At 45.6% G+C, this 27,481-nt stretch overlaps 1 protein-coding gene across 4 annotated transcripts in view; it reads right to left on the minus strand.

Annotated features, from left to right (window-relative positions):
- The window catches only part of SLC35C2 (solute carrier family 35 member C2), a 46,241-nt gene that overhangs the window by 13,459 nt on the left and 5,301 nt on the right, over positions 1-27,481 (minus strand). For all 4 annotated transcript variants that reach the window (XM_029614900.1, XM_029614899.1, XM_029614901.1 and 1 more), the window contains exons 2-6: positions 21,565-21,715; positions 19,113-19,176; positions 10,787-10,859; positions 2,700-2,868; positions 2,358-2,441 (exon numbers count right to left, since the gene is read on the minus strand). In XM_029614900.1, coding sequence (XP_029470760.1) covers positions 2,358-2,441; positions 2,700-2,868; positions 10,787-10,859; positions 19,113-19,176; positions 21,565-21,715 — 541 coding nt within the window. The remainder of the gene's footprint in view (positions 1-2,357; positions 2,442-2,699; positions 2,869-10,786; positions 10,860-19,112; positions 19,177-21,564; positions 21,716-27,481) is intronic.

Below are 27,481 nucleotides of genomic sequence, written 5' to 3' on the forward strand. Positions count from 1 at the left end.
TTCGGCGCGCTCCTCGCGCCTGCTTCAGGGGCTACAGTTCCTTCACAAACTCTATTGCAAAAAACATAAGTCCATAAATGCCTTTAAAACAATGTCTATATATATTTCTCACTCTACTAATGCATTGCTACTCACGATTCAGTGTGACACAGATTATTCTTACAGCTTTGTCCTTCAAAAATGGCGCACAAACGCTACTCTTCCGTCTCTACCGGATATCAGCTGTTTTATACTCTAACCTCGAATCTGGAACTAACCTATCAACTACAAAAAGACCGCCCAGTCAACTTCCTTATTAAGCCCAGCAGGGGCAATTGTATTCAATTTGAAGATCCAGCGTTGTTCGCGCTGTAGTAAACAAAGATTTAAATCCCCTCCCCGCTCATCCTGCTCAATGCAGTCCAAAACCGTGCTATATAAACTCTCAAAAACATGGGATTGTTCAGCGCAGTGCTGCACTAATGGAGCTTCCATCCTTCCTCGTTTCAGTGCACTCTTGTGCTCAATCAAACGGGTTTTTAATGCTCTCGTGGTTTTGCCCACATAAATGAGCCCACAGGGGCACCAGATGGCATATATGACATTTCGAGAAACACAGGTAGTTGCTCTAATTGGTTTAAATTTTTTTAATTTATCCAAAGGAATATTTATGTTGGAATGAGCAAGTGGGCACATTGCACACGACCCGCACGGGAAATGGCCCTTCCCTTCTTCGGATCTATTTGCTGGAACTTTAAAATGTGACCTAACCACCTGATCTTTAATGCTTGTTCCTCTTTTAAATGCTATTAAAGGCTGGGTTGCAAACACATTATGAACCTGTAATACGTTCCAATGTCGTCTGATGCTCTGCACTATCCCATTCACTCCCAAAGAGTACGGTAACACGCATGTCAACCTATTGCTTGTTAATTTTTGCCTCGGTTGCAATAGATATTCTCTGTGGTTCCATCTTGCTCGCTTACAGGCTTTTCGTATTACCCCCAATGGGTAACCCCTATCCATGAATCTCTGACTCATCTCTCTTGCTTTTAATTTGTATTCTTGAACTGTTGAACATAGTTTCCTCAGCCTCAAAAATTGGCCGAAAGGAATACTATTGCGCAAGGTTATGGGATGACAACTAGAATATTCTAGTAATGTATTTCGATCCGTTGGCTTCTGAAAAATCGTGAAGCAAAATTTATTGCCATCCAGAGAGATCCTTATATCCAAAAAAGGAACTGAAACGTGATCATAATTATATGTAAACTGCAATGCCTGCTCGCAGGAATTTAACCAAACCATAAATTCTTGAAAAAGGACCTCAGTCCCATGCCACACTATGAAAATATTGTCAATGAAACGGCGCCACACTATAATGTTGTTTTTATATGGAGAAATCTCTAACCAGCGCGCCTCAAAATGTCCCACAGGTGAGTCTTTTTAATTATATATTAAAAGGAACAGAAGGATATATCTGCTATTTTGCAGCACCTCAAGCTGTAACGTTTTGTTTTTGTTTTGTACTCTTGTATATATGGCAGTGCCCAAAGTATTTGCTCTCTGACTCCACCTGCTGGAAGGGATACACAACCCACTTTTCTAGACTGATCTGGGTATGTTCAGGAATGCTCATTTTAAGTCCTGTCTCACGAGGGCCGAAGCACCAGAACATTCATGAAAAAAAAAGCTGCTCGAAATTGCAGTCTCTTGGAGATTTTAACAAGTGGAATCATGAAAATGCTAGAAAAGGTCTGTATAAGTTCCACATTTTAACGAGAATTTCCAAAGGATTTCCCACTACAAGTCGCACAGCAGGCTCCTATTAATCTTTGAACGCCTGCTTCTCTGCAGTATGCTTGTACTTGGTGAGCGCGGCAGGGACTCACGGTCTGCTGCCTCACCCAGGAAGCATTTCCCTTACCCTGGAGGGAACCAACTCAGTAACAGAATTTAAGAAAGCACGGGATAGAGAGACATGAGGAAATGAAGGTAATGCCCAAAATGGAGCAGGCTCTGTAGTCCTGCATCAGGAACGGGCAGACTAGATGAGCCCTGCGGTCCCTTGTTCCCGTCCCTAAATTAAAATCAGGACCAAAGGAGGTCCAACATCCACATGTGTCACCATTGTAACTTTCTCTCTTCTGGTTATTGGTTTCCCTTGGTTATACTGTAAACCGGTACGATAAGACATTGTCTTGCGCATCGGTATAGTAAAAGAATCTAAATCTAAATCCAAGAATGTAACACCAGTTCACATCTGGCACCCAGCAACAGTGGCACCAAAGATACAGATCTTGAGAATTTTTGCTGCTGAGTGAGAGATTTCTGGTGGAAGTCCCACGCCTCCTCTATTCCAGGAACAGTGCAGATACCTTCGATGATAAGGAACAAGGGGAACAGGCCGAGAAACATGAGCGGCTGCAGATGGTACATCGCGTCAATTGGGTTCTGAAGACCTGCAAGAAAGTCAGAAGAGGACATTGCAGATGAAGAGAGCCTTTCAGACTAGGAGAAAGACGACATTTCCACAGTGTGAATGAAGAGTGCGTTTCTCTCCTATAACGCTGACCTGGGGAACCAGGACATAGGGTAATCATGCTGCAGAGGGCAGGAAGGGCCAACATGCAGGGAACCCAGGTCCACCTGCAAATGGTATCGTTAAAGACATACACTCCTCTTGCCTCTCCACCCCACCCCCTCAAACTCGCGCTTACCCAGCTCTGCTTTCTGCGTGAGGATTTGTGTGAGGGTCCAGCGGATGCCTCCGAGAAACGAAGCTGCCAGTACCAAGAGAAAACCCTCCGCATTGAACTGGGTAGACTCATAGGTAAACATGAAAAGTCCTCCGGCAATCAGCAAAACCACCAGGATCAATACTGCCCTCTTTTGGACGCGGGAGGGAGAGAGAAGGAAGGCGTGCGTCATAGAAAGCACAAGATTTGTTCAAAGAAACAGTAACAACTGAAAGCCAGCAGAAACACCACAATCTGTGTAACAAAAACAGAACGCTGGTACATCTTTGCTAAACATGTTCATGTCTGAAAGCAAACAACATTTTTGGCCTGAGATGTGCAAAGGGCTACTGAATCGTTCCCAACCTCAGCCAGGAGTACACTCAGTCACGCGTGCAGTCTCCATGTCACCAGTAAACTTGTCGTCTTATTTTTCTTTTTTTCAGTCTAGTTTCCGATGCAGAAACTGACCATAGAAATCATCGTGTGTCTGTCCTCCTAATAACTTCTGAACCATTCATCCAAAGTCTCTGCCACACATCGTAGGGCACCTTGTGACCCCCAGCTCATATTTTTAATGTGTCCTTAATGCTCCAACACACAAAATCCCTGGGTTTGTTTTTTGTTTTTATTTCCCATAGGGAAATAGAACAGTTCAGTTGAAATCTCAGGGAATCCAGAGCACTCTGTAACGTCATCAAGCATTTTAAAGCTGCCCTGTCACTGTTCCTGCCTGTGATCACCAGCTGATTCCACTTCTTATCTAGTTTCCTATAGAGAAAAGCAATCTCCATTATTTGTGTACTTATCGCATAGAAATTCACATAAATTCTGTCAATCGTATGCAAATTTCTGTATCAAAGTAGGAATGTAGGCTTCATGAAACATTCACATATCTTATTTCAAAGTCCATTTTCTGCTGAGATAAACAGAGTTTTGCCTCAAATGTTGCACTCTCTCCAGTTTTTCAAGCATCAGAGGTTTCCCTGAATCTCTGCTGCTGGTTCTGAACTACAGTTGTGCTCATAAGCTTACAGACCTCTGGCAGAATTTGTAAAGATGTGTAGCATTTTAAGTGATCAGACAAAACACGTCTGTTATTTTTAATGTTTCAAATTACACTGTCATGTATTCACAGAAAAGCACAATCATTAAACAAACCATAGCAATAAGGGACATAATAAAATATTCCTGTTCAAGTTTGCATACCCTTAGTTTTTAATATTGTGTATTGCACCCTTTTGCATCAATGACAGCTTGCAGTCTTTTGTGATAGCTGTGAATGAAGTCCTTTATTTTTTCATGTGGTAAAACTGTCCATTCCTATTGGCAAAAAGCCTCCAGATCCTGTAAATAGGAAAACTGGTTCTTACCTGCTAATTTTCGTTCCTGTAGTACCACGGATCAGTCCAGACTCCTGGGTTCATTCCCCCCTGGCCAGCAGATGGAGACAGAGAAAAGCTTCACTGACACTGCATCATATACCCCCGGTGCTCCCTGCAGTTCCTCAGTATATATCTATTTCAAAGCAGAAAATAGCAACAAACTTTGAACAAGTAAACAAAATCCAATAACACTGAACGCATCAGAGAACAATCTTACAGCTGAGCGGACGACTCTCCCCTAAATATTCCCTTTCCCTAACTGGGCGGGTGCTGGACTGATCTGTGGTACTACAGGAATAAAAATTAGCAGGTAAGAACCAATTTCCCTTTCCCGGATCAGTTCAGACTCCTGGGATGACCCAAAGCCCTTACCCAGGGTGGGGCCTGGAGAATCCCGCTTGCAAAACAATGTCGCCAAAAGAAGAGGATCCCGTATCCCCCACAACTAGTGTCTTGCAAACGTTCGCAGGGACGGCAGCCCTGCAAATTTCCTGTGAAGAAACACGTTGTGCTTCTGCCCATGAGGTCGCTTGCGAACAGCTTGAATGAGCATGTAAACCTTCCGGAACTGGACGACCCCGCGTGATATATGTAGAAGCAATTGCCTTCTTCAACACACAATAGAGGCTTTAGAAGCCTTGGAACCTTTGTTCGCACCACTCCACAGCACAAAGAGATGATTGGACCTCCTAAACTCATTCGTAACCTCGAGGTAGCGCAACAAAGCTCTCCGCACATCCAAACGTCTGAGCTCCCTCGCCTGAGGACTGGACACTGATAATGCAGGAAAGGCCGGAAGCTCCACTGATTGATTGACATGAAACGCTGAGACTACCTTTGCTAAAAAAGAAGATACTATATATGTATGCAAACTCCCGCATCCAAAATCTGAAGGAAAGGATCACAGCAAGACAAAGCCTGCAATTCAGAAATCCTCCTGGCCGAACAGATGGCCACTAGAAAAAACACTTTAACGAGTCAAATCCTTCAATGTAGACCTCCAGAGTGGTTCAAAGGGAACTTCACACAAACCTCTAAGGACAAGATTAAAATTCCAAGATGGGTAGGATCTCCGAACCGGAGGCTGCAGATTCATTGTCCCCTAAGAAACCTAATGACATCCGTATGAGCTGAAATAGGAGAACCATCAATCTTACCATGAAGAGAGCCCAGCGCTGTCACCTGTACTTTAAGCAAACAGAGACAAGCCCTTGGTGAAGCCATCTTGCAAGAAAGATAGAATGTCAGGAATTAAAACCCTGGATGGACGCACGCCCTTAACGGAGCACTAGGACTCAAAAACCTAACATAAGACAGGTTAGTACTTTTTTCTAGATGGTAACATAGTGACGACCGATTCCAGATACCCTTTCCTTCTCAAACGCCTCTTCTCAAAAGCCATGCCGCTAGACAAGGTGGCTGAAGCGAAGCGGCCCATCCATCGCCAGGTTGACTAGATCCGCAAACCACAGACATCAAGGCCACTCCGGGGCCACCAGGGGGAAAACTAGAGCGTTGACCCCTTTGGCCTCTTGCCTCCTTTGGCGACTGAAGAACCGAAACACTTTGGCATTCTGACGAGTCACCATTAGGTTTACATGAGGGGATCCTCAACAATCTCAAATCAGCTGCATCGCGGACTCCGATAACTCCCACTCGCCCAGATCTAAGCGAGTCCAACTCAAGAAGTCCGCTTGAACGTTTTCAACTCTGGCTATGTGGGACGCCACTATTTATTTATTTAAAACATTTTCTATACCGGCGTTAAGTTAAATACCATCACAACGGTTTACAGAAGGGCATGATAAAGAGAAATATGGGTGGTATAAATTACAAATTACTCGTGTGCCATCATAGTATGGTAACAATTTAAAATAATAAACTAGGTGTGTAAGTTAAACCTGATTGTTAGGAACAAATTAGGCAGTTTGATTTTAACATTAATGTGCTTATGTAGGTTACTAAAAACTTCTAGCTTGGTGCATCCTTATCGCTCAACTATTTTTCTCCTTTTCTTTATCTTTATAAAATGTTTGTTTAAAAAGCCAGGTTTTCAGATTAGTTTTGAATAATTTCAGATTTGTCTGTAGTCTTATTTCAAGTGGTATGGTATTCCAGAGTACAGGACCAGCCAGTGACAGTGCTCTTTCCCTTACTTACGTGAGATGTGCTGATTTGACAGAGGGGACAGTTAGTTGAGCTTTATTTGCAGATCTCAGGATTCTTTGTGGTACGTGCACGAGCAGTGCCGTGTTAAGCCAGTCGGCTTTATCATCGTGGATTAGTTTATGGATTATACAAAGTGCTTTATATTGTATTCTTTGTTCAATTCGCTCTAGATTTTGTTCTGCCCAGAGCACTAACTTATGCGCTTCCTGAGCTACCACCTGGCTCTTGATTACGCCCTGATGATTGATATAGGCCACTGTTGTCGCATTGTCCGAAAGCACTCATACTGCTCGATTCCATAGCAGAGGCAGAAACTCCCGCAAGGCCAAGTGGACCGCCCTGGTCTCTAGCCAATTGATAGACCATGCAGACTCTCTCTTAGACCAGGACTCCTGAACCGAATGAGACTGACAAACTGCTCCCCATCCAGAGAGATTGGCATCGGTAGTGACCATCATCCAATCCGGAACTTCGAGGTCCACTCCTCAAACAAGCTTAGGGGTCTGAAGCCACCACGAGAGACTCTCTCTCACAAGGCCTTGAGAGGTAACCGCAGATGATACTTCTCCGACACTGGCTTCCAGCGAGCCAACATTGCTATCTGCAGAGGTCTCATATGGGAAAAAGCCCACGGAACCAAATCCAGCGAGGAGGCCATCGAGCCGAGAACATGCAAAATAGTCCCAGACCTTGGGTGCGCGCAACTGCAAAAACCGCCGAATCTGTGTCTGAAGTTTCAGAACCCAATCAGAGTGTCGAACCAGGCCCCCAAATACTCTGAGGTCTGCGTCAGAGACAACTGACTCTTGGCAAGATTCACCACCCATCCAAGAGACTGGAAAACGTCAAGCACTCGCAAACCGATTCGCGGCACAGAATCTCCGACTTTGCTCTGACCAGCCAGTCGTCAAGATTCAGGTGCACTAGGATACCTTCCTTTCGAAGGAATGCAGCCACCACTACCATTACCTTGGTGAAAGTTCGCAGAGCTGTGGTGAGACCAAATGGAAGGGCCTGAAACTGAAAATGCTGCCCCAGAATCATGAAGCAAAGAAAACGCTGAGAATCCTGATGGATAGGAATATGCATATAAGCCTCCATGAGATCTAGAGAAGCCAGGTTCTCTCCTTTGCGAACTGCCGCTATGACCGATCTCAGTGTCTCCATCCCGAAGCATGGCACCTTGAGCGCCGCATTGACCTTTTTTAAGTCGAGTATCAGCCGGAAAGAGCCTCGGGGACAAGAAAATAAACGGAATATCTCCCCTGGCGGAGAACCAGCACCACAGCCCCTAGTCGATATAGGTGATCTAGAGTCACTTGAACTGCAGACCTCTTGTCTGGGTAGCCGCATGGGGAAATTAGAAATAGTTCTCGCACGGGACGAGCAAATTCTAAAGCATAGCCGTTTCTTACCACGCCGAGAACCCACTGGTCCTGAGAAATCCTGGTTCACTCACCATAAAACTGCCGCAATTGATCACCTATAATAGGAACAACGGAGTGGACCAACCTCGCTTCATTGTGAGGACTTGGCTCCCGCCGAGAAGCCCCAGGAGCGCTCCGGAAAGATCTTCGGGCACCACAAAAGGACTGCCCCCAGGCCTGCCCTCGAGAAAAAATTGCCTCTGAGGCCCTGACACTCCATGTGATGACCGCTCCCTTCTGTCGGATCGAAAACGAGACCTTGTCTGAAAAAATCTCTTAGCCTTAGGCTTAGCTTTATTGTCCCCAAGAGACTGAATCAACTGCTCAAGGTCCTCCCCAAACAAGAATTTACCTTTAAAAGACAACGAAGCCAACTGCACTTTGGAGGAAATATCCGTCGTCCAATTGCGGAGACAGAGCAACCTTCTGGCAGCCATGGCTGATGCCATAATCCTCGACGAGGTATGCACCAAATCGTAGTGTGCATCCGCCCAGTAAGCCACCGCTGCTTCCACTCTCTCACTAGACTGCGGTAAGTTTCCCTGGAGCTGCTGCACCCAGCGAAGACAAACCTGCTGCAAAAAGCTGGAACAAACAGCCAAATGCAAGCCCAGGGATGCCACCTCAAAAATCCTTTTAACTTGTAACTCCATCTTATGATCTTGCACATCTTTCAACGTGGCTGAACCAAGCACAGGAATCATAGTTCGTTTAGTAACCACTGAAACCACCGCGTCTACCTTAGGGAGAGAAAAAAATCTCCAAATCCTGTTCCGGTATGGGATAGAGCTTCCTCATATACCTGCCAACCTTTAAGCCAGAATCAGAAATCCCCAATTCCGCTTCCACCAGCTTCCTAACTGACTTGTGGTATGGAAAAGAAGTTGGGGGGACTGGGTCCTCTCCCTCCAAGTTCTGGTCCTCATGTGGCATTTTCACCCCAAGGACCTGAAAAGCCAAAGGGAGCAAAACATCTAGCTCTTCCCTTTTAAAAAGGCGAACCACCTTAGGGTCCTCCGCCTCATGAATCTAAGATTTCAGATCATCCCTTTGACCTGCATCCCTGGTCGCCAGATGAACTGGACCCACCAGTGCTCCTTGGCCAGATCCAGTCTCCACGCCCCCAGGAGCCACACTGGACTCCTCGGGCTCAGCTCCAGCAGATGAATCCCCCAGCAGGGGGCCTATCAACCTCTGCACTGAGGGAACTCTCCTACTGGGAATAGTGGCCTGAGTGGAACCCCCCTGTAGCCCCCTCAGTGGTGGTCTAGCATGAACTGCATGTTTGAATTCTCCCCAAAGTGGCTTAATGATAATGATGTCAGAAGACTGATGGTCACTCCAGAACCTTCACTTTCTTCTGCTGCAGCCACTGAAGGGTCAACTTGGTCTTATGTTTTGGATCACTGTCATGTTGGAAAGTCCAAGTGTGCTCCATGTGCAGCTTCCTGGCTGATTAATGCAAATTCTCCTCCAATATTTTCTGAAAAGATGCTGCATTCATCCTGCCATCAATTTTGACCAAATTCCCTGTGCCACTGTAGCTCACACCCCCCCCCCCCCCCCCAAAACAGCAGAGATCACCTCCATGCTTCACAGTAGGGATGGTGTGCTTCTCTTCATATGCCTTGTTGACTCCTCTCCAAACACAGCATTTATAGTTGTGACCATGAAGTTCAATTTTGGTCTCATCACTCTAAATTATTTTGTTCCAGAAGTTTTGAGGCTTCTCTAGGTGCTGTTTGGTGTACTGTAAGCAGACAGTTTTGTGGCATTTGCGTAGCAATGGCTTTTTTGTAGCAACTCTACCATGCAGTCTATTTTTGTTCAAGTATCTCCTTATTGGGCATGCTGAAACACCCACACCACTGTTTCAGAGAAGCCTGTATTTCAGTAGAAGTTGCTTGTGGGTTTTTCTTTGCATCCTGACAAATTTTCCTGGCAGTTGTTTCTGAAATCTTTCTTGGTCTACCTGACTGTGGCTTGGTATTAATAGATCCCATAATTTTCCACTTTCTGATCAGAGTTTGAAGAGTACTAACTAGCATTTTCAAATCTTTAGTTATCATTTTATATCCTTTTCCTGATTTATAAAGTTGAACTACTTTTGTTCGCAGATCCTTTGACAATTCTTTTGCTTTCCCCATGCTTCAGTAACCAAAGTCAGTGCAGCCTTGCATGAAATGTACAAGGTTTTCTTAAGAGTAAGAAACTCATTCATTATTATACACAGACACTAATTACAGTCAAACAAGGCACACATGTGGATACCTACCTTCATTGGCAACTCAACCTGTGTGTGTCAACTTGAATGTATATTTATCAAGGGCATGCAAACGTATGACAGGACCTTTTTACTAATTCCCTTATTGCTATGGTTTATATAATGATTCTGCTATTCTGTATACATAATAGTTTAATTTGAAAAATTAAAAATAATAGATGTGTTTTCTCTGATCACTTATGTTTTCTTAAAATGCTTCATGTCTTACAAATTTGGCCAGGGTTACATAAACTTATGATCACAACACTATGTGCTTGTGAAGGAACAGCAATGAAAAGCATATTTTGAAGAAAGCCATGCAATTGCTCTGGTATCTCCTTGGAAATAATGCACATCCCGTGCTGGCTCATTTCTCCTCAGCCCCAGCCCCCAACAGCTACTCATCCTACCTCACTCCCTCCTTAACGTCCTAGGACTTTTCACTAAATACCTTTACACTGGAGCCAGTTCCAGTTTTATTTCATGGAAAGCACAAAGTAAAATATGTATGCTTTTATTCTTTTTGGGGAATACTGGGACCCCCTACAATATGCCTATGTGCATACAACCCTTCCACAATCCAGATATAACTGGCCATGTTTTAGTATCTACTGAAAGGAACATATAGGAAAAGACAGAAGATAGGGCCTCACACATAGAGCAAATGTTGTCACTGCTATCCTTCATATGGCCTGAATGCATGGTGCCTTGTTCTGGCCTCAGATTGCAATTATTTTTAGTATACCCTGCTTCTGTTGTGCATCCATCACTTTGCAGATATAACTTGACTATCAACTTGAGAATCCCCAAAGAAAAAGGACTCACCAGCTCCTCCAACTTAAACAGCAGCGAGAAGAACAAGATAAAGAGAACACTTGAGGATTTGGTCATTGTGTACCTGGGAAAAGGACAAGAAAAATTAATTTGCAGGCCACAATGTTCCAAAGATAACAAAGGCTTTCCCCAGCTAGAATACAGCAATCAGCGGGTAAAAGTTACCCATGCAACAGCATGAAATGGAGTTTGGGTGCCCTCAACAAATTCTATTCTCATAGAGACCATGAATAGTAACTCAAATGCATGAAATGAGCAGGGGGTCAATTTTCAAAGGGTTTGGATGCCTAACTTAGGAAGCTACAAGCTAGTCGGCCACTTTGAAAACAGATGAGGGCTGAGCACCAAAATTTACCGTAACTCCTTAAAAAATGGGAAGCTACAGGGTAGCAGTTAGGACAGGGAAAACAAAAAGTTAGGGATTTTAGCACAGACTGTCAGCACTAGATACTCTAAAGCAGCCATGGGAAGTCCACACCCCTTGAACATTTTTCACATTGGGTAGTGTGAATGTGTCAGACTTGTGCGCACATAATATGCGCCCAGTGGCAGGAAAAACCTGAACAGCACCTCCTGATGACATCAGCCTCCTGCCCCGTTTGAAACTGGGTTCTGAAGTAGTTCCTCTCCTCAGCACCAGGTCTCCTAATGCGCCTTACTCGTCAGTGCGTGTTGCCTTGTTTCTGTGTTCCTGCTTGTTCTGTGCTCCAATTTTCCTGCATTCCAGCCTTGCCTTTGACTCTTACCATCGTCTCCTGCCTTGTTCCTGAGTCCTTGCCTTGCCCCGTCCTGTTCCTGTCTATGCCTTTCCCCAATCTTGTATTGTTTTGTCTCTTCTTGTCCGTCTCTCTCTCAGCCTGACTTCCTGGATTCTGACCTCGTCTCTGGACTTTGACCATCCTTGTCTGCTGATTCTCCATGTCTGCTGCCTGCCCTGACCTCTTGCTCTTGTCCTAGGGACCGACCTAAGACCTGCTGGCCGCCAGAACCCAAAGGCTCAACCTGTGGGGAAGGTGACTAGTGTAAGCGAAGGGGTGGGCCTAGCGGGTTTGCCTGCTAGGCTGCGCCAATCACCCCTCGGCACTAAGGGTTCACTGTCACTTGATTCCTTGTCTGTGTTACACTATACTGATAAATGCCCTAGCCCCTGCCAATGAGAAACATCCCCATAGTATGATGCTGCCACCACCAAGCTTCATAGTAAGGATGGTGTTGTTTGGGAGAAGTGTTGTGCTGGGTTTGCACCACTTAGAGGGGGTTCCTGAGGATGCAGAATGTATATTTACATTTTGCCCCGTGATGGTCACATGTTCAGTGTCACGCATGTGAGAACCATCTGTCAGGTGTGTCCCAGCCGAAAAAAATTTGAGAACCACTGTTCTAGCACATAGGGTCACCTATAAATGACAAACCTTCCTTTCCAGCTCCTCTGCAATGCTTCCTATGAAAACATTAAGTACACCCTAGGGCAGAGCTTTCCAAACTTTTCATGTTGGTGACACATTTTTTAGACAATCATAATTTCACGACACAGTAATTCAGTCTACTAGCAAACCAGAGGTTAAAGGTTAAACGAACAAAACATATTTTGACAATTTATGTATGTTTCCTTAAATATATAAATAAATAAAATGTTTCACGACAAAACCTCTCTCATGAAAACCTTTCATTTATGTTAAAAATATATAATATTCCAAGATTAATGTTATTGTTATACTTTGAGTAACAATAATAAAACAAATTGTCTGTCCCCCACACACTCATCTCTCTCCCCCCCCCCCAAGCACGTCTGGCCCCCACACACTCATCTCTCTCCCCCCCCAAGCACGTCTGGCCCCCACACACTCATCTCTCTCCCCCCCCAAGCACGTCTGGCCCCACAACACTCATCTCTCTCCCCCCCCCCCAAGCACACCTGGCCCCCACACACTCATCTCTCTCCCCCCCCCCCCAAGCACACTTCTGGTCCCCACACTCTCTTCCCCCCCCCCCCAAGCACATGTCTGTCCCCCACACTCTCTCCCCCCCCCCCCCCCCAAGTACATGTCTGTCCCCCACACTCATGTACCTCTTCTTTTTGATTGTTGCCAGATAAATGCTTCACTCCCTTCAGGTTTCAAGCCTGCCCTGCTGCATAAAACCTTCCAGGATCACCAGACACTGCTGCTTGCAGTCAGTACTCCTCGTGTCCAGGCCTCATCGGCGGCAGCAGCCAATGACAGAGACAGCTGGGCTCAAGTCCCACCCACCAAGCCCAAAAAAACGCGATTGACAGCAAAAATCGCCCAATAATAAGCAACCCACGAACTGGGGAAAAAAAAAAAAAGTAAATCTCTAGAAAAAAAAGCCCAAACTCGCGGAGTTGACCAGGCTTGCGCGACACACCTGCACACTGCAGGCGACACACCAACATGTCGCGACACACAATTTGGAAAGCTCTGCCCTAGGGAACTCCGCTGGTCACCATCCTCTCCTCCAGAATAATCTCCGTGAACCACTGTCCTCTGAGGCCTGTCATTCAATCAATTTCCAGCCCTAGGTTACTCAGCTTTAGCACCTCTAAGAACACAGTAAAAATCCTGTCTCAAAAAGTCCCATTCTCTGGTCCATTTTTTAGTTGTGCTGGTTCCACTTGGGCTAGCTTTCTTGTAAACAGACCATAGTCCAGGGTCCCATCTAGCTGTACCTATGTCACTCACCTGACATTCCCAACCAACTCCTTCTTTAGTAAATATTGCGCTAAAGAATTCTACCAATCCCCTATATCCTCTCTGTCATTTTCAGACAGATCTGTGGGTTTTCTATCTTTAGGGATTTCTCCGCTAACCTCTGGTGTGTTTTTAATATTAATGCCCGAGCAGGCAGTCTATAGCCCAGTCTCAGAGTCGCTCTTGGCTACGGACACCCTAGGATTATCTTAGACAAGGGGCAAACCCACTCGTGCTGCAAGGTACCCACTAGACCTGGTCTTGCCACCCTGATTCAGCTAAATAGTGTTACCATGGCCTAATTCACAGCAAAAAAAAATCATTTATGAGGAAGAAGCCAAGCCTGAAATCATATTGTGAGCAGTCTAGGCAATTACAATCATTTAGGACAGCCTGAAGCTGAGCAGCTACAACATACTCCGCATCCTTCCCCATAAAAAGAATATTAGATACGGGGCGGCGAAGAATAAGCTTCATCTGAATCAGCTAGGCGTTTCCTCCAACATCTCTCCAATTAATTTATGCTCAAGCTGTCAGGCTGTTAAGCTCATCAGAAAACCTAGGACCCTCGCCCTAATATTTAAAGGGGTACAGTAGAGTCAAGTGCATCTCTCACACTATTTCAGTTGTCAATAAACCAGTGGATAGTACCAGCAGGATCCAGAGAAAAACTCTCTGAAAGCTCATTAAGACTGTCTGGCTTCAATTTGGACCTGGGCCGGACTAATTTCAAAGTGGAACAGGGTTTTTGTTTTGTTTTTTTTAGTATAAAAAATGCCATGCACGTTAAATTCCCATGGGGAGTGAAAGAATTACATTTCGCTGCGTTCACTTTCTGACAGCCAATATTCTCTCTTTCAGATCAAAGTGTGGCATCTGACAGCACAGATCACAACAGAGCTTTAGTTCGCAAAATCTCGGTGTCTGTGGCACAGCTTTTAATTGGTTATGCTCTTATCATCCGGGGACAGCACTGTGTGTGGGTTTAGCCCAAGCCAATTCCATTTCTTGCCCCCTGACTTGCGGCACCCCTCATGCTCAATTTTAATTCTGTGTTCTTTAACATCTCTAAGCTTCCTCTGGGGGAAAGCAAGGCCCATTTGGTTACTTCTAACTTGGGTATTGCATCTGCCAGGAAAGATTTATTTTTTTCTTTAGTTTGGCTGCAAATTCCTCAAAGGAATTATTTCAAACTGTTAACTACCTCTTTGCTGGTCATTGCAAGGAGGATAAGGAGAATCTTACACACAGCAGATATGAACAATTAGCCTTGCATGTCTCAAACAAGGTTAAGAATACTCAGCATGAAAGCGGTTAAGAACTGCTCCTGGCTACCTGTGAAATGTGCTAAGGCTAATAAGCAGGCTTTATTTACTTCATCTGGTGGACTGGACTGGTGTTGTAAATTTATCATCACAAATGGAAACCACCACATGATGTCTCCACCCTTGTCCCTCTCGGTTTATTAAAGAACCAGGGCCTGGTGCAACAACTTAAGCTCGTTATTAACACCTCCCTTATGTAAGATGTTCTGCCCTCTGTACTTAAAATAGCTGTCTGCTCCCATTTCTTAAGACACTCTCCTGGGCAAAGATTGCCCTCTATCTAATATTCCTCTTAGATGGAAGGGTGTAGAGTGTGTTCTAGCTGCTCGACTTCAGGCTTTCCTAAATAACAGGCCGATACAGAACGGTGCGCTCAGCTGAGTGCACGGTTTGGCCGCACATTTTAGATGCGCTATTATTACCCCTTTTACTCTAAGGGGTGATAGTGCATGAAAAACGCGCGGCCAACCACCCCAAAACTAATAGCACTCATCACATGCAAATGCATGTTGATGAGCCTATTAGTTATTACCCTGGAATACTGAAAATAAAATGTGCGGCCAAGCCACACATTTTACTCTCAGAAATTAACACCTGCCCAAGGGCAGGCGTTAACTTGAAAGCACCAGGAAAAGTGTACAGAAAAGCAGAAAAAACTGCTTTTCTGTACACAAAAATTAAAAAAAACAAAAACAAAAACGCCTGCCGGTCAGCGGGTTGGAAAACGGACGCTCAATTTTGCCGGCGTCCATTTTCTGAACCCGTGGCTGTCAGCGGGTTTGACAACCGACGCCGGTAAAATTAAGTGATTGTTGTCGGATCTGCTGACAGCCGCTGCTTCCGCTAATAAGGAGGCGCTAGGGACGCGCTATTGTCTCTAGCGCCTCCTTATTAGCTCGACACCTAATTTAAATAGAGATTCGCGCACCCAGAAGTGCCTGGGCGCGCGAACTCCTGGGCGGGTACTCAACTCGGAGTGCTGGCTCTCCCGCACGTTTTACTGAATCGGCCTGTAAGTAAAACTGCTTAGATCTCTCACAATCTAGTTTCAGGCCTGGCTCCTCCCTCAAATGATTTTCACTGCAACTTAGACCGTGATAACATTATTTTATTGCTTCTTTTAGATGTATTTAAAATAATATTTCTTTGCCACACAGTCCCTTGATGATGAAGGCTCACAATAAAACACACACAATTAAATCAAAGCACAAATACCAATACAAACAGTATAAGACAATTACAATTTCTACCATTCCCTTTTTCTTCCGATCAGATGCTTAAATTATGGTGTATTTAACCCTGTCTAATTCCCAGGCTCTGAATCCCCAAAAGCCAGCTTAAAAAGTCATGTTTTTTAATACTTTTGTAAAGGTTTCTCCATCAGCCATGACACAGAGCTGCTCTGGCATGGTTTCCATATAATGGGTCTAGCCCCTGATATCGCCTGTTCTTACATTTCCCCTAAGTGTGCCTGCTGGATTACAAGGACATTTAACCATGAAATCTGATACCACAGAGATCACGGGCAGGCAGCTCTGGTCCTGGAGTGCCACAAGGAGGCCTGCTTTTTAAGATATCCACAATGAATACGTATGAGATCTATCTGCCTACAACGGAAGCAATGCAAGCAAATCTATCTCCACTGCTGACACACCGGCCTCCCCAACCCTTGAGATTGGTGTCGGTGGTTGCCTCCACCCAGTCTGGGGCCTCCAGATTCATTCCCTTGTCCAGACTGTGACGCGAAACCCACCACGAAAGACTGGATCTGGATTCTCCCAGAAGAGACAAAGACAGATGATACTCCGACGACATCAGATTCCACCTGGAAAAAAGTGCCCTCTGAAAGAGCCTCATGTGCGCAAAAGCCCATGGAACCAAATCAGACTTGGAAGTCATGGAACCTAGGACCTGCAAATAATCCCAGACCATCAGTACTGACAGACGCAGCAGCTGTTTTATCTGCTCCTGAACTTGGAGGATATGTCCGTGGTCAGGAACCCCCTGCCCTTCTGAGTATCAAATAGTGCCTCCAGATACTCCAGCGACTGGGTCGGAACCATGTGACCCTTTGCCACATTGATCACACAACTCAGCAACCTAAATGTGTGCATCACACGCTGTAGGGACCGAACGCACACCTCCTTCGACTTCGCCCGTACCTGCCAATCATCCAGATACAGATGCACCAGAATCGCTTCTCACCATAAAGCTGCCGCCACCACCACTTTCGTGAAGGTTCGGGATGCCGTGGCTAAGCCAAAAGGAACTGAAAATGCTGATGGTCCTTCCGAATGGGAATATGAAGATATGCCTCTGTCAGGTCCAACGATGCTAATAATTCTCCTCTCTGTACTGCCGCCATTACAGTGCGCAAGGTCTCCATCTGAAAACACGGTACCCATAAGCTCCTGTTTACCTTCTGAAAGTCCAAAATTGGCCGAAAAGTGCACTGCTTTTTCGGAACCACATAAATCGAGTACCTTACCGGTCCTTGCTACTCAAGCGGAACTGGAATTATTGCATTTAAATCCAGCAACCTCTGAAGAGTCCCTCTCACTGCCTCTCGTTTATTTCAAGACTTGACATGGGACTCCAGAAAGGCCTCCCAGGCCGGGCGCGAAAATTCTAAAGCATAACTTCTTTCACTACCCTCTAGAACCCAACGGTCTGAGTTAATCTTGACCCACTCCTCGTAAAAGCTGGACAATCTACCTCCTACCGCTTCTACAGAGGAATGGACGATCCTGGCTTCATTGCACTGACTTTCCTCCACTGGCCCCTTGACCGGTGACATCCCTGGAGGACCTGTGGGCACCTCGAAAGGACTACTGACGTCCACCTGACGGCTTGGCTCCTGAGACAGCGGCGCTCTTGTTCGGACGAAACCTAAGCGAATCCCAAAAATGGGAGTGTGCCAGGAACACTTTCTTATTGCTCCTATTATCCTCAGGTAGTTTGTAACCTTTGAACTCCCCCAGGGCCTTCATCAAATGGTCCAAATCTTCCCCAAAAAGGAGCTTCCCCTTAAAAGGAAGGCTACACAACTGGGCCTTGGACCACATGTCAGCCAACCAGTCGCGCAACCACAAAAGTCTGTGGGTCGCCACCACCAAAACCATACTCCTGGCCAAAGTGCGAACCAAGTCATACAGGGAATCCGCGACATAGGCCACTGCAGCTTCCAGGCACTCCAAATGCAGACTACTGACATCTACAGGTGCAGTCTGTTCCTGCACTTTCTGAATCCAACATAAACAAGCCCTCTGCACCATACTGCCACAAATCACAGCCTGAAGACTAAAGCAGAAACTTCGAACATTCGCTTCAACTGAATCTCCAACTTGCGGTCCTGCACATCCTTCAGAATGGCAGAACCAACCACCGGAATGGTCATCTTCTTGGTAACCGCCAACACCGCAGCATCCACCTTGGGCACTCTCAAGAACTCCAAAGTCTCTTCCATCAGAGGGTAAAGCTTAGCCACTGCCCTGCCAAACTTCAGGCCCGCTTCCGGACAATCCCATTCTCTTCACCTAGTGACCGAAGTGGAGTTTGGCAGTCCTTCTTCTTTGCGACTGTGTGAGTAATGGCGCCCAAGCCGCTCATGGCTGCCTGCAGGACAAATGGTGTGTGGTCTGTACACCCGTCCTGCAGGCAGCCATGAGCGGCTTGGGCGCCATTACTCACACAGTCGCAAAGAAGAAGGACTGCCAAACTCCACTTGCGGTTAAACAAAGACAGGCCACACATGCAGTTACTCCCTGCACACAGCACTGCGCTGCTGCAACTGCTCAATCGGCACACGGGAAAACTCGGCCGCACCTGCGACTGCCACGCACGGGAAAATTCCTTCACCCACCTTTATTTATTTAACACTTTTTTATACCAACCTTCATAGTAATAACCATATCGGATCGGTTTACATTTAACAAGGGTATAACTGAAGCGTAACTAAAGTAAATTAAACAATAGAGGTGAATAAGGCAAAGTTACATTCAACAAGGAGTAAGAACTTGGAAGCTTACGTAGCTGGAAGAAAGTAAAGGCAGGTAATAATCAATATCCATAAGCGGGCACCCTGTGCCCGCTTATGGATATGTTTTCTGCAATATCCTTTGCAGTTTTCAAATTACTTTGATAGGAAAAGAAGAATAATTCTGCATTTAAGTCTAAGGGATTTCATGATATGCTTCCTATTTATTACTCATCAGAAAAATTGAGCCAGCTTTCCCTAAACAGGAGGGGGGGGATCTGCCAGAAAAGAACTCTGCAGCCACTCACAGGGAGACAGTGATGTACAGGAAGCTCCAGTTTGACAGCCCAATGTCCAGCGCAGTTGCCACAGCTAAAAGACAAAGAAAAAAAGCACTAAATATTCAGTAGCAGAAGGGGCATTACTGAGATGAAAACTAATACTGATGCTTTGAGTGTAGAGGTCTGGAGCCAGGGATCAGTAGTAATGGTCAGCAAAATGTTCTAGCTGAACTATCCAAGGAGGAGGAGAACCCCTTAGTCCATCATCCGGACTGATTTGAGTCATAGAAGCATAGAATACGCCAGCAGGCCCATCCTGTCTGCCTCCTCTCCATTCCAACTGCAATGCCAGAACCAGGCATTTTAGCATTCAGGTATGAAAGCATATTGGTGCTCTCCCACCTCCACCCTGATCCTCCTGCCCCTTTCCCTCCACCCCCTTTCTCTCTGATCCCTAGACGTCTTTCCTTCTCTCCCCTTGTAATCCTCTCCCCTAACCCCAGCCTGGTTGGCAGAAAAAGTGGCGCATTTTCTGTTTTTTTTTCAGTCATTTGCTGCCCCCAAGGGGTTTTGGGTCCCTCTCGCCCTACCCCTCCTTACTTACAGCCCTGCAATACCACAGACGCTACTTAATCTCTGAATGTACCCTTATTAGCAATAAGAGAGACAGCCAGTGCTGCATTTTATCAATCTAGACCAGGGGTAGGCAACTCTGGTCCTCGAGTGCCACAAACAGAGCGGCTATTCAGGATGCCCACAGTGAACATGCATTTAGACATTTGCATGACCTGCCTCCACTCTTTGCAAATAATCCTCATGCATTTCTTGTGGATATCCTGAAAACCCAACCTGTTTGTGGCACTCGAGGACCAGAGTTGCATAACCCTGATCTAGTCATTCGGGTTAAAGGGGCAAAATACACGTTTTCCCGACTTCAAATACCAAATCTGGGTAAATCCTGAGCACTGATTCCCACCATTCTTTACATACATACTTTTCCAATCTAAAGAATATTCTGGATATTTTTATCATTATAAAACGTAGTACAGACCTTGCCCTTTCTGCGCCCTGCATCAATCCAGTCTAAAAAAAAAACCCCCATCTTTTTGAGGCTGCTTTTAATTCTTAACCCATGTCCCCTGATCACAGCCTTGCTGATTTTAACCATTTTCTTAAAAAATGAAACTCCCCCAGCTCTCTTATTGAATCAGGCCGATGCAATACAAATGCGCTAAAATTATGCCTCCAAACTGGTCACCCGCTCCTAACACGCGCCCATCCACCTCTCCCGGGCACGCGACGCAGTAAGCAAATAAGCCGCTGCCTTAAAAAGGAGGCGCTAGGGGAAATTGTGCGTCCCTAGCGCCTCGTCAACATCAGATGCCCAGGAGAAGTGGCTGTGTGTGGGTTAGGAAAACGGACGCTCAATTTTACGAGCGTCTGTTTCCTAACCTGTGTACAGCCATGGGTTAGGAAAATGGACGCTTGTTCATTGAGCGTCCATTTTCCTACCCTGACAGCCGGCAAGACGTTTTTTTTTTAATTTTTTTATCTTACTCCTTTTTTAACGCCTGCTCCAGGACAGGCATTGATTTTTGATAGTAAAAAATGTGCGCGTTGGGCGCACGTTTTATTTTTCATGAAGAAATAGTCCAAAACAATTGCAGACGTGAAAAAATTCTGGAACAAGAAAACATCACAAGTGAACTTACTAATATCACTTTTGCAGGATATATGTTCTTTACACAAGAGAAACTTTTACATTTATAAAGGATGGACCATCATAACACCCCGAAGATACTGAACTTAAATGTTATTCAGTGTTTTAACAGCTGAAAGGTCATCAATAATCATCGGTCCAAAGATGGAAAGGAATTTTTTTAATTTTTTAAATGCTTATAAAAGGTTTTTAAGACGCATACTTCCCATTCACTACACAAAGGTTTCTTTAACGATCAGATCGGCTGGCGTTAAAGAAACCTTCGTGCATTTATTGACAGTTATGAACAAGAAGCTCCTGAAGCAGTGATTCGAAACAAGATATCATATTGGGCGCAATGAATGGGAAGTATGCTTGGCTGTTATGATGGTCCAACCTTTATAAATTTAAAGGTTTCTCTGTGAAAGACATTTATTTTTTTACGTAAGTGGGTAATATCTAATAACCTCATCAACATGAATTTACATGTGAGGAGGACTATTAACTACACGCTAGTTTGGAATCGCATTTTGGACGCGCTAATCCCCTTACTATATAAGGGGTTATGGATGCGCATCCAAGTGTTTGTTAACCTGTGTGCTAGACTCTGTGCACAATATTGCATCAGCCTGTATGTTAGTCTTCATCAGACCATAAGCTCTAGGAAGCAGGGACTGTCGCTTCTGCATATTTGTACAACACAGGAAACGAGTAATGCTACAGAAGTGATAAGTAGCTGTAGTTAATCTGGCTCCTATCTTAAAACAAGGCTGTGCTTACCTGTCGGAGCTACTCTCTTGAGGTATTCGGTCCAAGTCAGAACAACCCTTGATCTTTTGCTGCAACATTGCATCACCACCCTGCTTAGTGCAGACATGACAAAAATCATTGTCATGTGTACAAGGGTCATGAAGAGAGGAAAATGAAACTTCTGTGAGTAAGAAAAAAAAACAGAAAAGAAAATTAGGTCTTACCTTTGATAATTTTCGTTCCTGTAGTACCACGGATCAGTCCAGACTCCTGGGTTTGGCCCCCCCCCTCTAGCAGATGAAGACAGAAGTTTACAAACAAAACTCCGCCTTATCTAGGCTGGTGCCACCTACAGTCTGGCAGTATTACTTAATGTCAAAGCAGAATGGATCCAAAATAAAAACACCAAATCAACTATATACAGTAACCTAACAACAGCAACCGGCTCAAAAAGCCCCAAATGGGAGCATAACCCAAGCCACCGAAAGAAGAACATACCGACATTGAGCTGTGAATAAGAGAAAAAGACAATCAGTGTGGACTCTCCTTTCAGAACAAATGGGCGGGACTCTGGACTGATCCGTGGTACTACAGGAATGAAAATTATCAAAGGTAAGACTTAATTTTCTTTTCCCTGTACGTACCCGGATCAGTCCAGACTCCTGGGATGTACCAGAGCTGTCCTCAAATGGGATGGGATCTGGAGTGTCCCGCTCGGAGCACCCCGGCTCCAAAAAAACCCCTGTCTGGAGCCTTAACATCCAGATGATAATGTTGGGCGAATGTATGTAAGAATTTCCAAGTCGCTGCCCTACCAATTTCCTCTGGGGATACATGAAGGCATTCCGCCCAGGATGCCGCCTGGGAGCTTGTAGAATGGGCTCGTAGACCGTCCGGTAGAGGCCTACCCTGTAACAGATAGGCTGAACTGATAGCCTCCTTCAACTAGCAAGCAATGGTGGTCTTGGAAGCAGCATTACCATGACGATGTCCACTCCAAAGCACAAAGAGATGGTCGGACACCCGAAAGGCATTGGTAACTTCAAGGTAACGTAATAACACCCGACGGACATCCAACCGGCGCAAGTCCTTGGCCAAGGGATCCGCATTGTCCAATTCCGAAAACGAAGGAAGTTCTACCATCTGATTTAAATGGAAGGCAGAAACCACCTTAGGCAAAAAGGAAGGAACTGTACGAAGCAACACCCCCGTCTCCGATATTCGTAAGAAGGGCTCCTGACAAGACAGAGCCTGGAACTTGGAAACCCGCCTTGCCAAAACAATCGCCACCAAAAACACTACGTTTAGTGTCAAGTCCTTTAATGTGGCCTTACGAATAGGTTCAAAGGGAGCGCCGCACAAGGCCTTCAACACAGGTTCAAAGGGAGCGCCGCACAAGGCCTTCAACACCAAATTCAGATTCCAGGAAGGACAAGGCCTGCGTACCGGTGGACGTAAATGCTTAGGACCCTTAAGGAAACGAATCACATCTGGGTGAGACGCCAAAGACACACCGTGAAACTGACCGCGTAATGACATCAGGGCCGCCACCAGAACACGCAAAGAACTACAGGACAGGCCTTTCGCCAAACCATCCTGAAGAAAAAGTAAAAATCTCAGGCACGGATGCACGCATAGCCACGTCTCGAGCGAGACACCACGTCTCAAAAACCTTCCAGACCCGCACGTAAGACAACGATGTAGAGGCCTTGCGGGACCTTAAGAGAGTGGTCACTACCGCATCCGTATACCCCTTGGACTTCAACCGGTGCCTCTCAAAAGCCATGCAGCTAGACAAAAGCACTCAACCTGGTCGAAACAAACAGGTCCCTGATGTAGAAGATCCGGAACATACGGGAACCGAATGGGCTCCTCCAAGGCCAGGTTTCAGAGATCCGCAAACCAAGGGTGTCGCGGCCCCTTGGGAGCTACTAGTACTACCGCCGTCGGGTGCAACTCTAAGCACCTCAGCGTTCAACCGATGAGAGGCCACGGGGGAAAGACATAAAGTAGGACATCCATCGGCCAGGGTAACACCAGGGCATCCACGCCCTTCGCTCCTGTTTCCCTGCGACGAGCGAAGAAGCGCGGAGCTTTGGCATTTCTGAATGTTATCATTAGGTCCAGAGCGGGCGTCCCCCAGCAGGTGCAGATGAGTCGAAATGCTGCGTCCGCGAGTTCCCACTCTCCGGGATCTAGTCGAATGCGACTGAGGAAGTCCGCCTGAACGTTTTCCGCCCCGGCAATATGCAAGGCCTCAATGCAGCTGAGATGTCGTTCTGCCTACGCTATTAATTGCCGGGCTTCGCTCACCACTGGTTGGCTCTTGGTGCCCCCCTGACGGTTGATTATAGGCTACCATGGTTGCATTGACTGACAGGACTCTGATCGCTCTGCCCCGAATCAATGGGAGAAAAGCCTGGAATGCTAGACAAACCGCCCTGGTCTCCAAGCGATTGATGGACCAAGACGCTTCTAGCGGGGACCATGACCCCTGTACCAATTTTCGGAGGCAGATCGCCCCCCAACCGTACAAGCTGGCATCCGTGGTGATCACTGTCCACGAGGGAACCTCCAATGGCACTCCCCGAATCAAGTGGTCTGGACATAGCCACCAATCCATGCTGGCCCGAGCCGACTGCATTAGTGGTAAAGGCAGCTGAAAGTGTTCCGATACTAGATTCCACCATGAAAGCAACGTGGACTGTAAGGGACGCATATGAGCGAAAGCCCAGGGAACCAATTCCAACATCGAAGTCATGGACCCTAGCATCTGAAGGTAATCCCAGACTATTGGCATGGGCTTGGCTAATAAGCGCCGAGCTTGACTCTGTAATTTGAGCATGCGTTCCCGTGTGAGAGCTACCATTCCCCGACGAGTATCGAACAACGCTCCCAAAAACTTCTTAGATTGGGAAGGAACCAGGTGACTCTTGGCCGTATTGATCACTCAGCCGAGCTTTTGCAACAAGTGAATCACCCGTTGAACCGCTTCTTGACAGAGTTGCTCCGACTTTGCTCGAAATATCCAATCGTCCAGATACGGGTGTACCAGAAAACCTTCCCTGTGAAGATGCACTGCTATCACCACCATAATCTCGGTAAATGTGCAAGGTGCGGTGGCCAGGCCGAACGGCAGTGCCTAAAACCGGTAATGTTGACCCATCACGGCAAACCTCAGGAATCATTGGTGTTCCGCCCGAATTCCAATATGAAGGTATGCTTCTGTGAGATCCAGAGATGCTAGAAACTCTCCCTGGCGCACCAACGCGATCACGGACCTTAGGGTCTCCATATGGAAACGAGGTACTCGCAGACACCTGTTGACGCTTTTCAGGTCTAGAATTGGTCGAAAGGTTCCGTCTTTCTTTGGCACCACTAAAGAAATGGAATACCGGCCTCTGCGGAGTTCGTGCGACGGAACTGGAACAATTGCTCCGAGGTCGCGAAGTCAACGCAGTGTGTCCCGTACCGCCTGTCGCCTGTTAGGTATTTTTCTACTATGTTAGAGAATTTACTTTCAATTTTTAAGGATGTTCCTTCATGGTATCTAGACTTGCCTGACAGTGGTCCTTCTTTGTGGTCTGAATTTGAATTTGTTGCTTCGCTCCAAATTGCTAGGGTAATCACTAATCTTAATAATACGATGTGTCCCCTTTTGAAAATCTCTACTATTTCATTCAAAGAGATATTTGAAATTATGAAAGTGTCAATTTCTTCTTTGGTAAATTTTTCCCTCAGTAGTGGGACCATACCCATAGCCCTAAAATCTTCATTGGTTAAACCTTAACTTAAAAAACCTACTGCAGATGCGTCTAAAGTAGAAAATTATAGACCCATCTCATCACTTCCTTTACCTACTAAAGTCATTGAAGGGATTGTTCTTCAGCAACTGACAAACGTTCTTGAGAAGCATGATGTTTTGAGTCCCCATCAATTTGGTTTTCGTCGTGGTTTGAGTACTGAACTTCTTTTGATTTCTTTAATTGATTCTATAAAAAGGGGTTTAGACAGTGGTCAGCAGTTCATATTAGTTTCTCTTGATATTACATCAGCATTCGATTCCATTGACCATAAGATTCTATTATACCGTTTGCGTGAATGCGGTATTACAGGTACAGTGCTTGGTTGGTTTGAAAATTATCTTTCAGAACGTTCTCAAATGATTTGTTTCAATAATCTCTGCTCTGAAGTTCAGCAAGTTAAGGTCGGGGTTCCACAGGGCTCAGCCCTTTCTGCCATGTTGTTTAATGTTTACCTAGCTCCCATTGCAAAGTTGTTGAACCAGGGGTCACGATTTGAAGCTCCAGGGAGGAAGATTCAGAACCAATGTCAGGAAGTATTTCTTCACGGAGAGGGTGGTGGATGCCTAGAATGCCCTTCCGAAGGAAGTGGTGAAGACCAGAACTGTGAAGGACTTCAAAGGGGCGTGGGATAAACACTGTGGATCCATAAAATCAAGAGGTCGTCAATAAAGAGTGGGTGGCTAGCCAGAATGACGGCTACTGCCTGGAGACAATACCCTTATTCAATAAACATACACATGGTTACTGTGACTCCAACATCGCTCTAAGCTACAACAGCAAGAGGAAATGTGGAAAAAAGGATTCACACTCACAAAGTGGGGAGTAGCTGGCTTGTTACGGCGGTTACTACCCCAAACCAAATAAGCCTGATACTTCACTTTCAATGCATATCCTGCTTCAACGGCAGGGGAGAAGAAAAACTGATACTTCACGCATATCCAGCATAGCTCCCTGCTTCAACCGCAGGGGAGAAGAAAAACTGATACTTCACGCATATCCAGCATAGCTCTCTGCTTCAACGGCAGGGGAGAAGAAAAACTGATACTTCACGCATATCCAGCATAGCTCTCTGCTTCAACGGCAGGGGAGAAGAAAAACTGATACTTCACGCATATCCAGCATAGCTCCCTGCTTCAACCGCAGGGGAGAAGAAAAACTGATACTTCACGCATATCCAGCATAGCTCTCTGCTTCAACGGCAGGGGAGAAGAAAAACTGATACTTCACGCATATCCAGCATAGCTCTCTGCTTCAACGGCAGGGGAGAAGAAAAACTGATACTTCATGCATATCCAGCATAGCTCTCTGCTTCAACAGCAGGGGAGAAGAAAAAAGGATTCGCACTCACAAAGCGGGGAGTAGCTGGCTTGTTACGGCGGTTACTACCCCAAACCAAATAAGCCTGATACTTCACTTTCAATGCATATCCTGCTTCAACGGCAGGGGAGAAGAAAAACTGATACTTCACGCATATCCAGCATAGCTCTCTGCTTCAACGGCAGGGGAGAAGAAAAACTGATACTACAAGCATATCCAGCATAGCTCCCTGCTTCAACGGCAGGGGAGAAGAAAAACAACCAATAAGGGCTGAATAACACAGTCTGGGTAAAACAAATAAGCATGGGTGTAGCTTGCTTATTGCGGCGGTTACTACCCCTACTACCCATAACTAATCAAGCTTGATATTTTATTTGGTTGCAGCTCCATCACTGCTCTCTACATTAATGGTGGGGGTGGAAGGGAAATAGAACCAAAGAGCTAAGAGAAACAGATAAGTATGAGAAAAAAATGTGAAGCTTGCTGGGCAGACTGGATGGGCCGTTTGGTCTTCTTCTGCCGTCATTTCTATGTTTCTATATGTTTCTATATCATCACCGATGGCTTTAAGATATATGCAGACGACATTCAATTTTATGTCAAAGTTAAAAATTCTTGGCAAGAAACAGTTGATTCACTTGCTCTTTGTCTAGATACCATCAATCGTTGGTTAAAACATAATAAGTTGTTACTTAATACCAACAAGACTACTATGTTGTTAATTCATCGCGCATTATCTATTCCAACTCAAAACTCTTTGGTTATTGATAACATGTCTTTTTCTCTCCTTGACCCGATTAAGAGTTTAGGTTTTCTGATTGATT

Source organism: Rhinatrema bivittatum, chromosome 8 (assembly GCF_901001135.1).
Source record: "Rhinatrema bivittatum chromosome 8, aRhiBiv1.1, whole genome shotgun sequence".
NCBI classification, from domain to species: Eukaryota; Metazoa; Chordata; class Amphibia; order Gymnophiona; family Rhinatrematidae; genus Rhinatrema; species Rhinatrema bivittatum.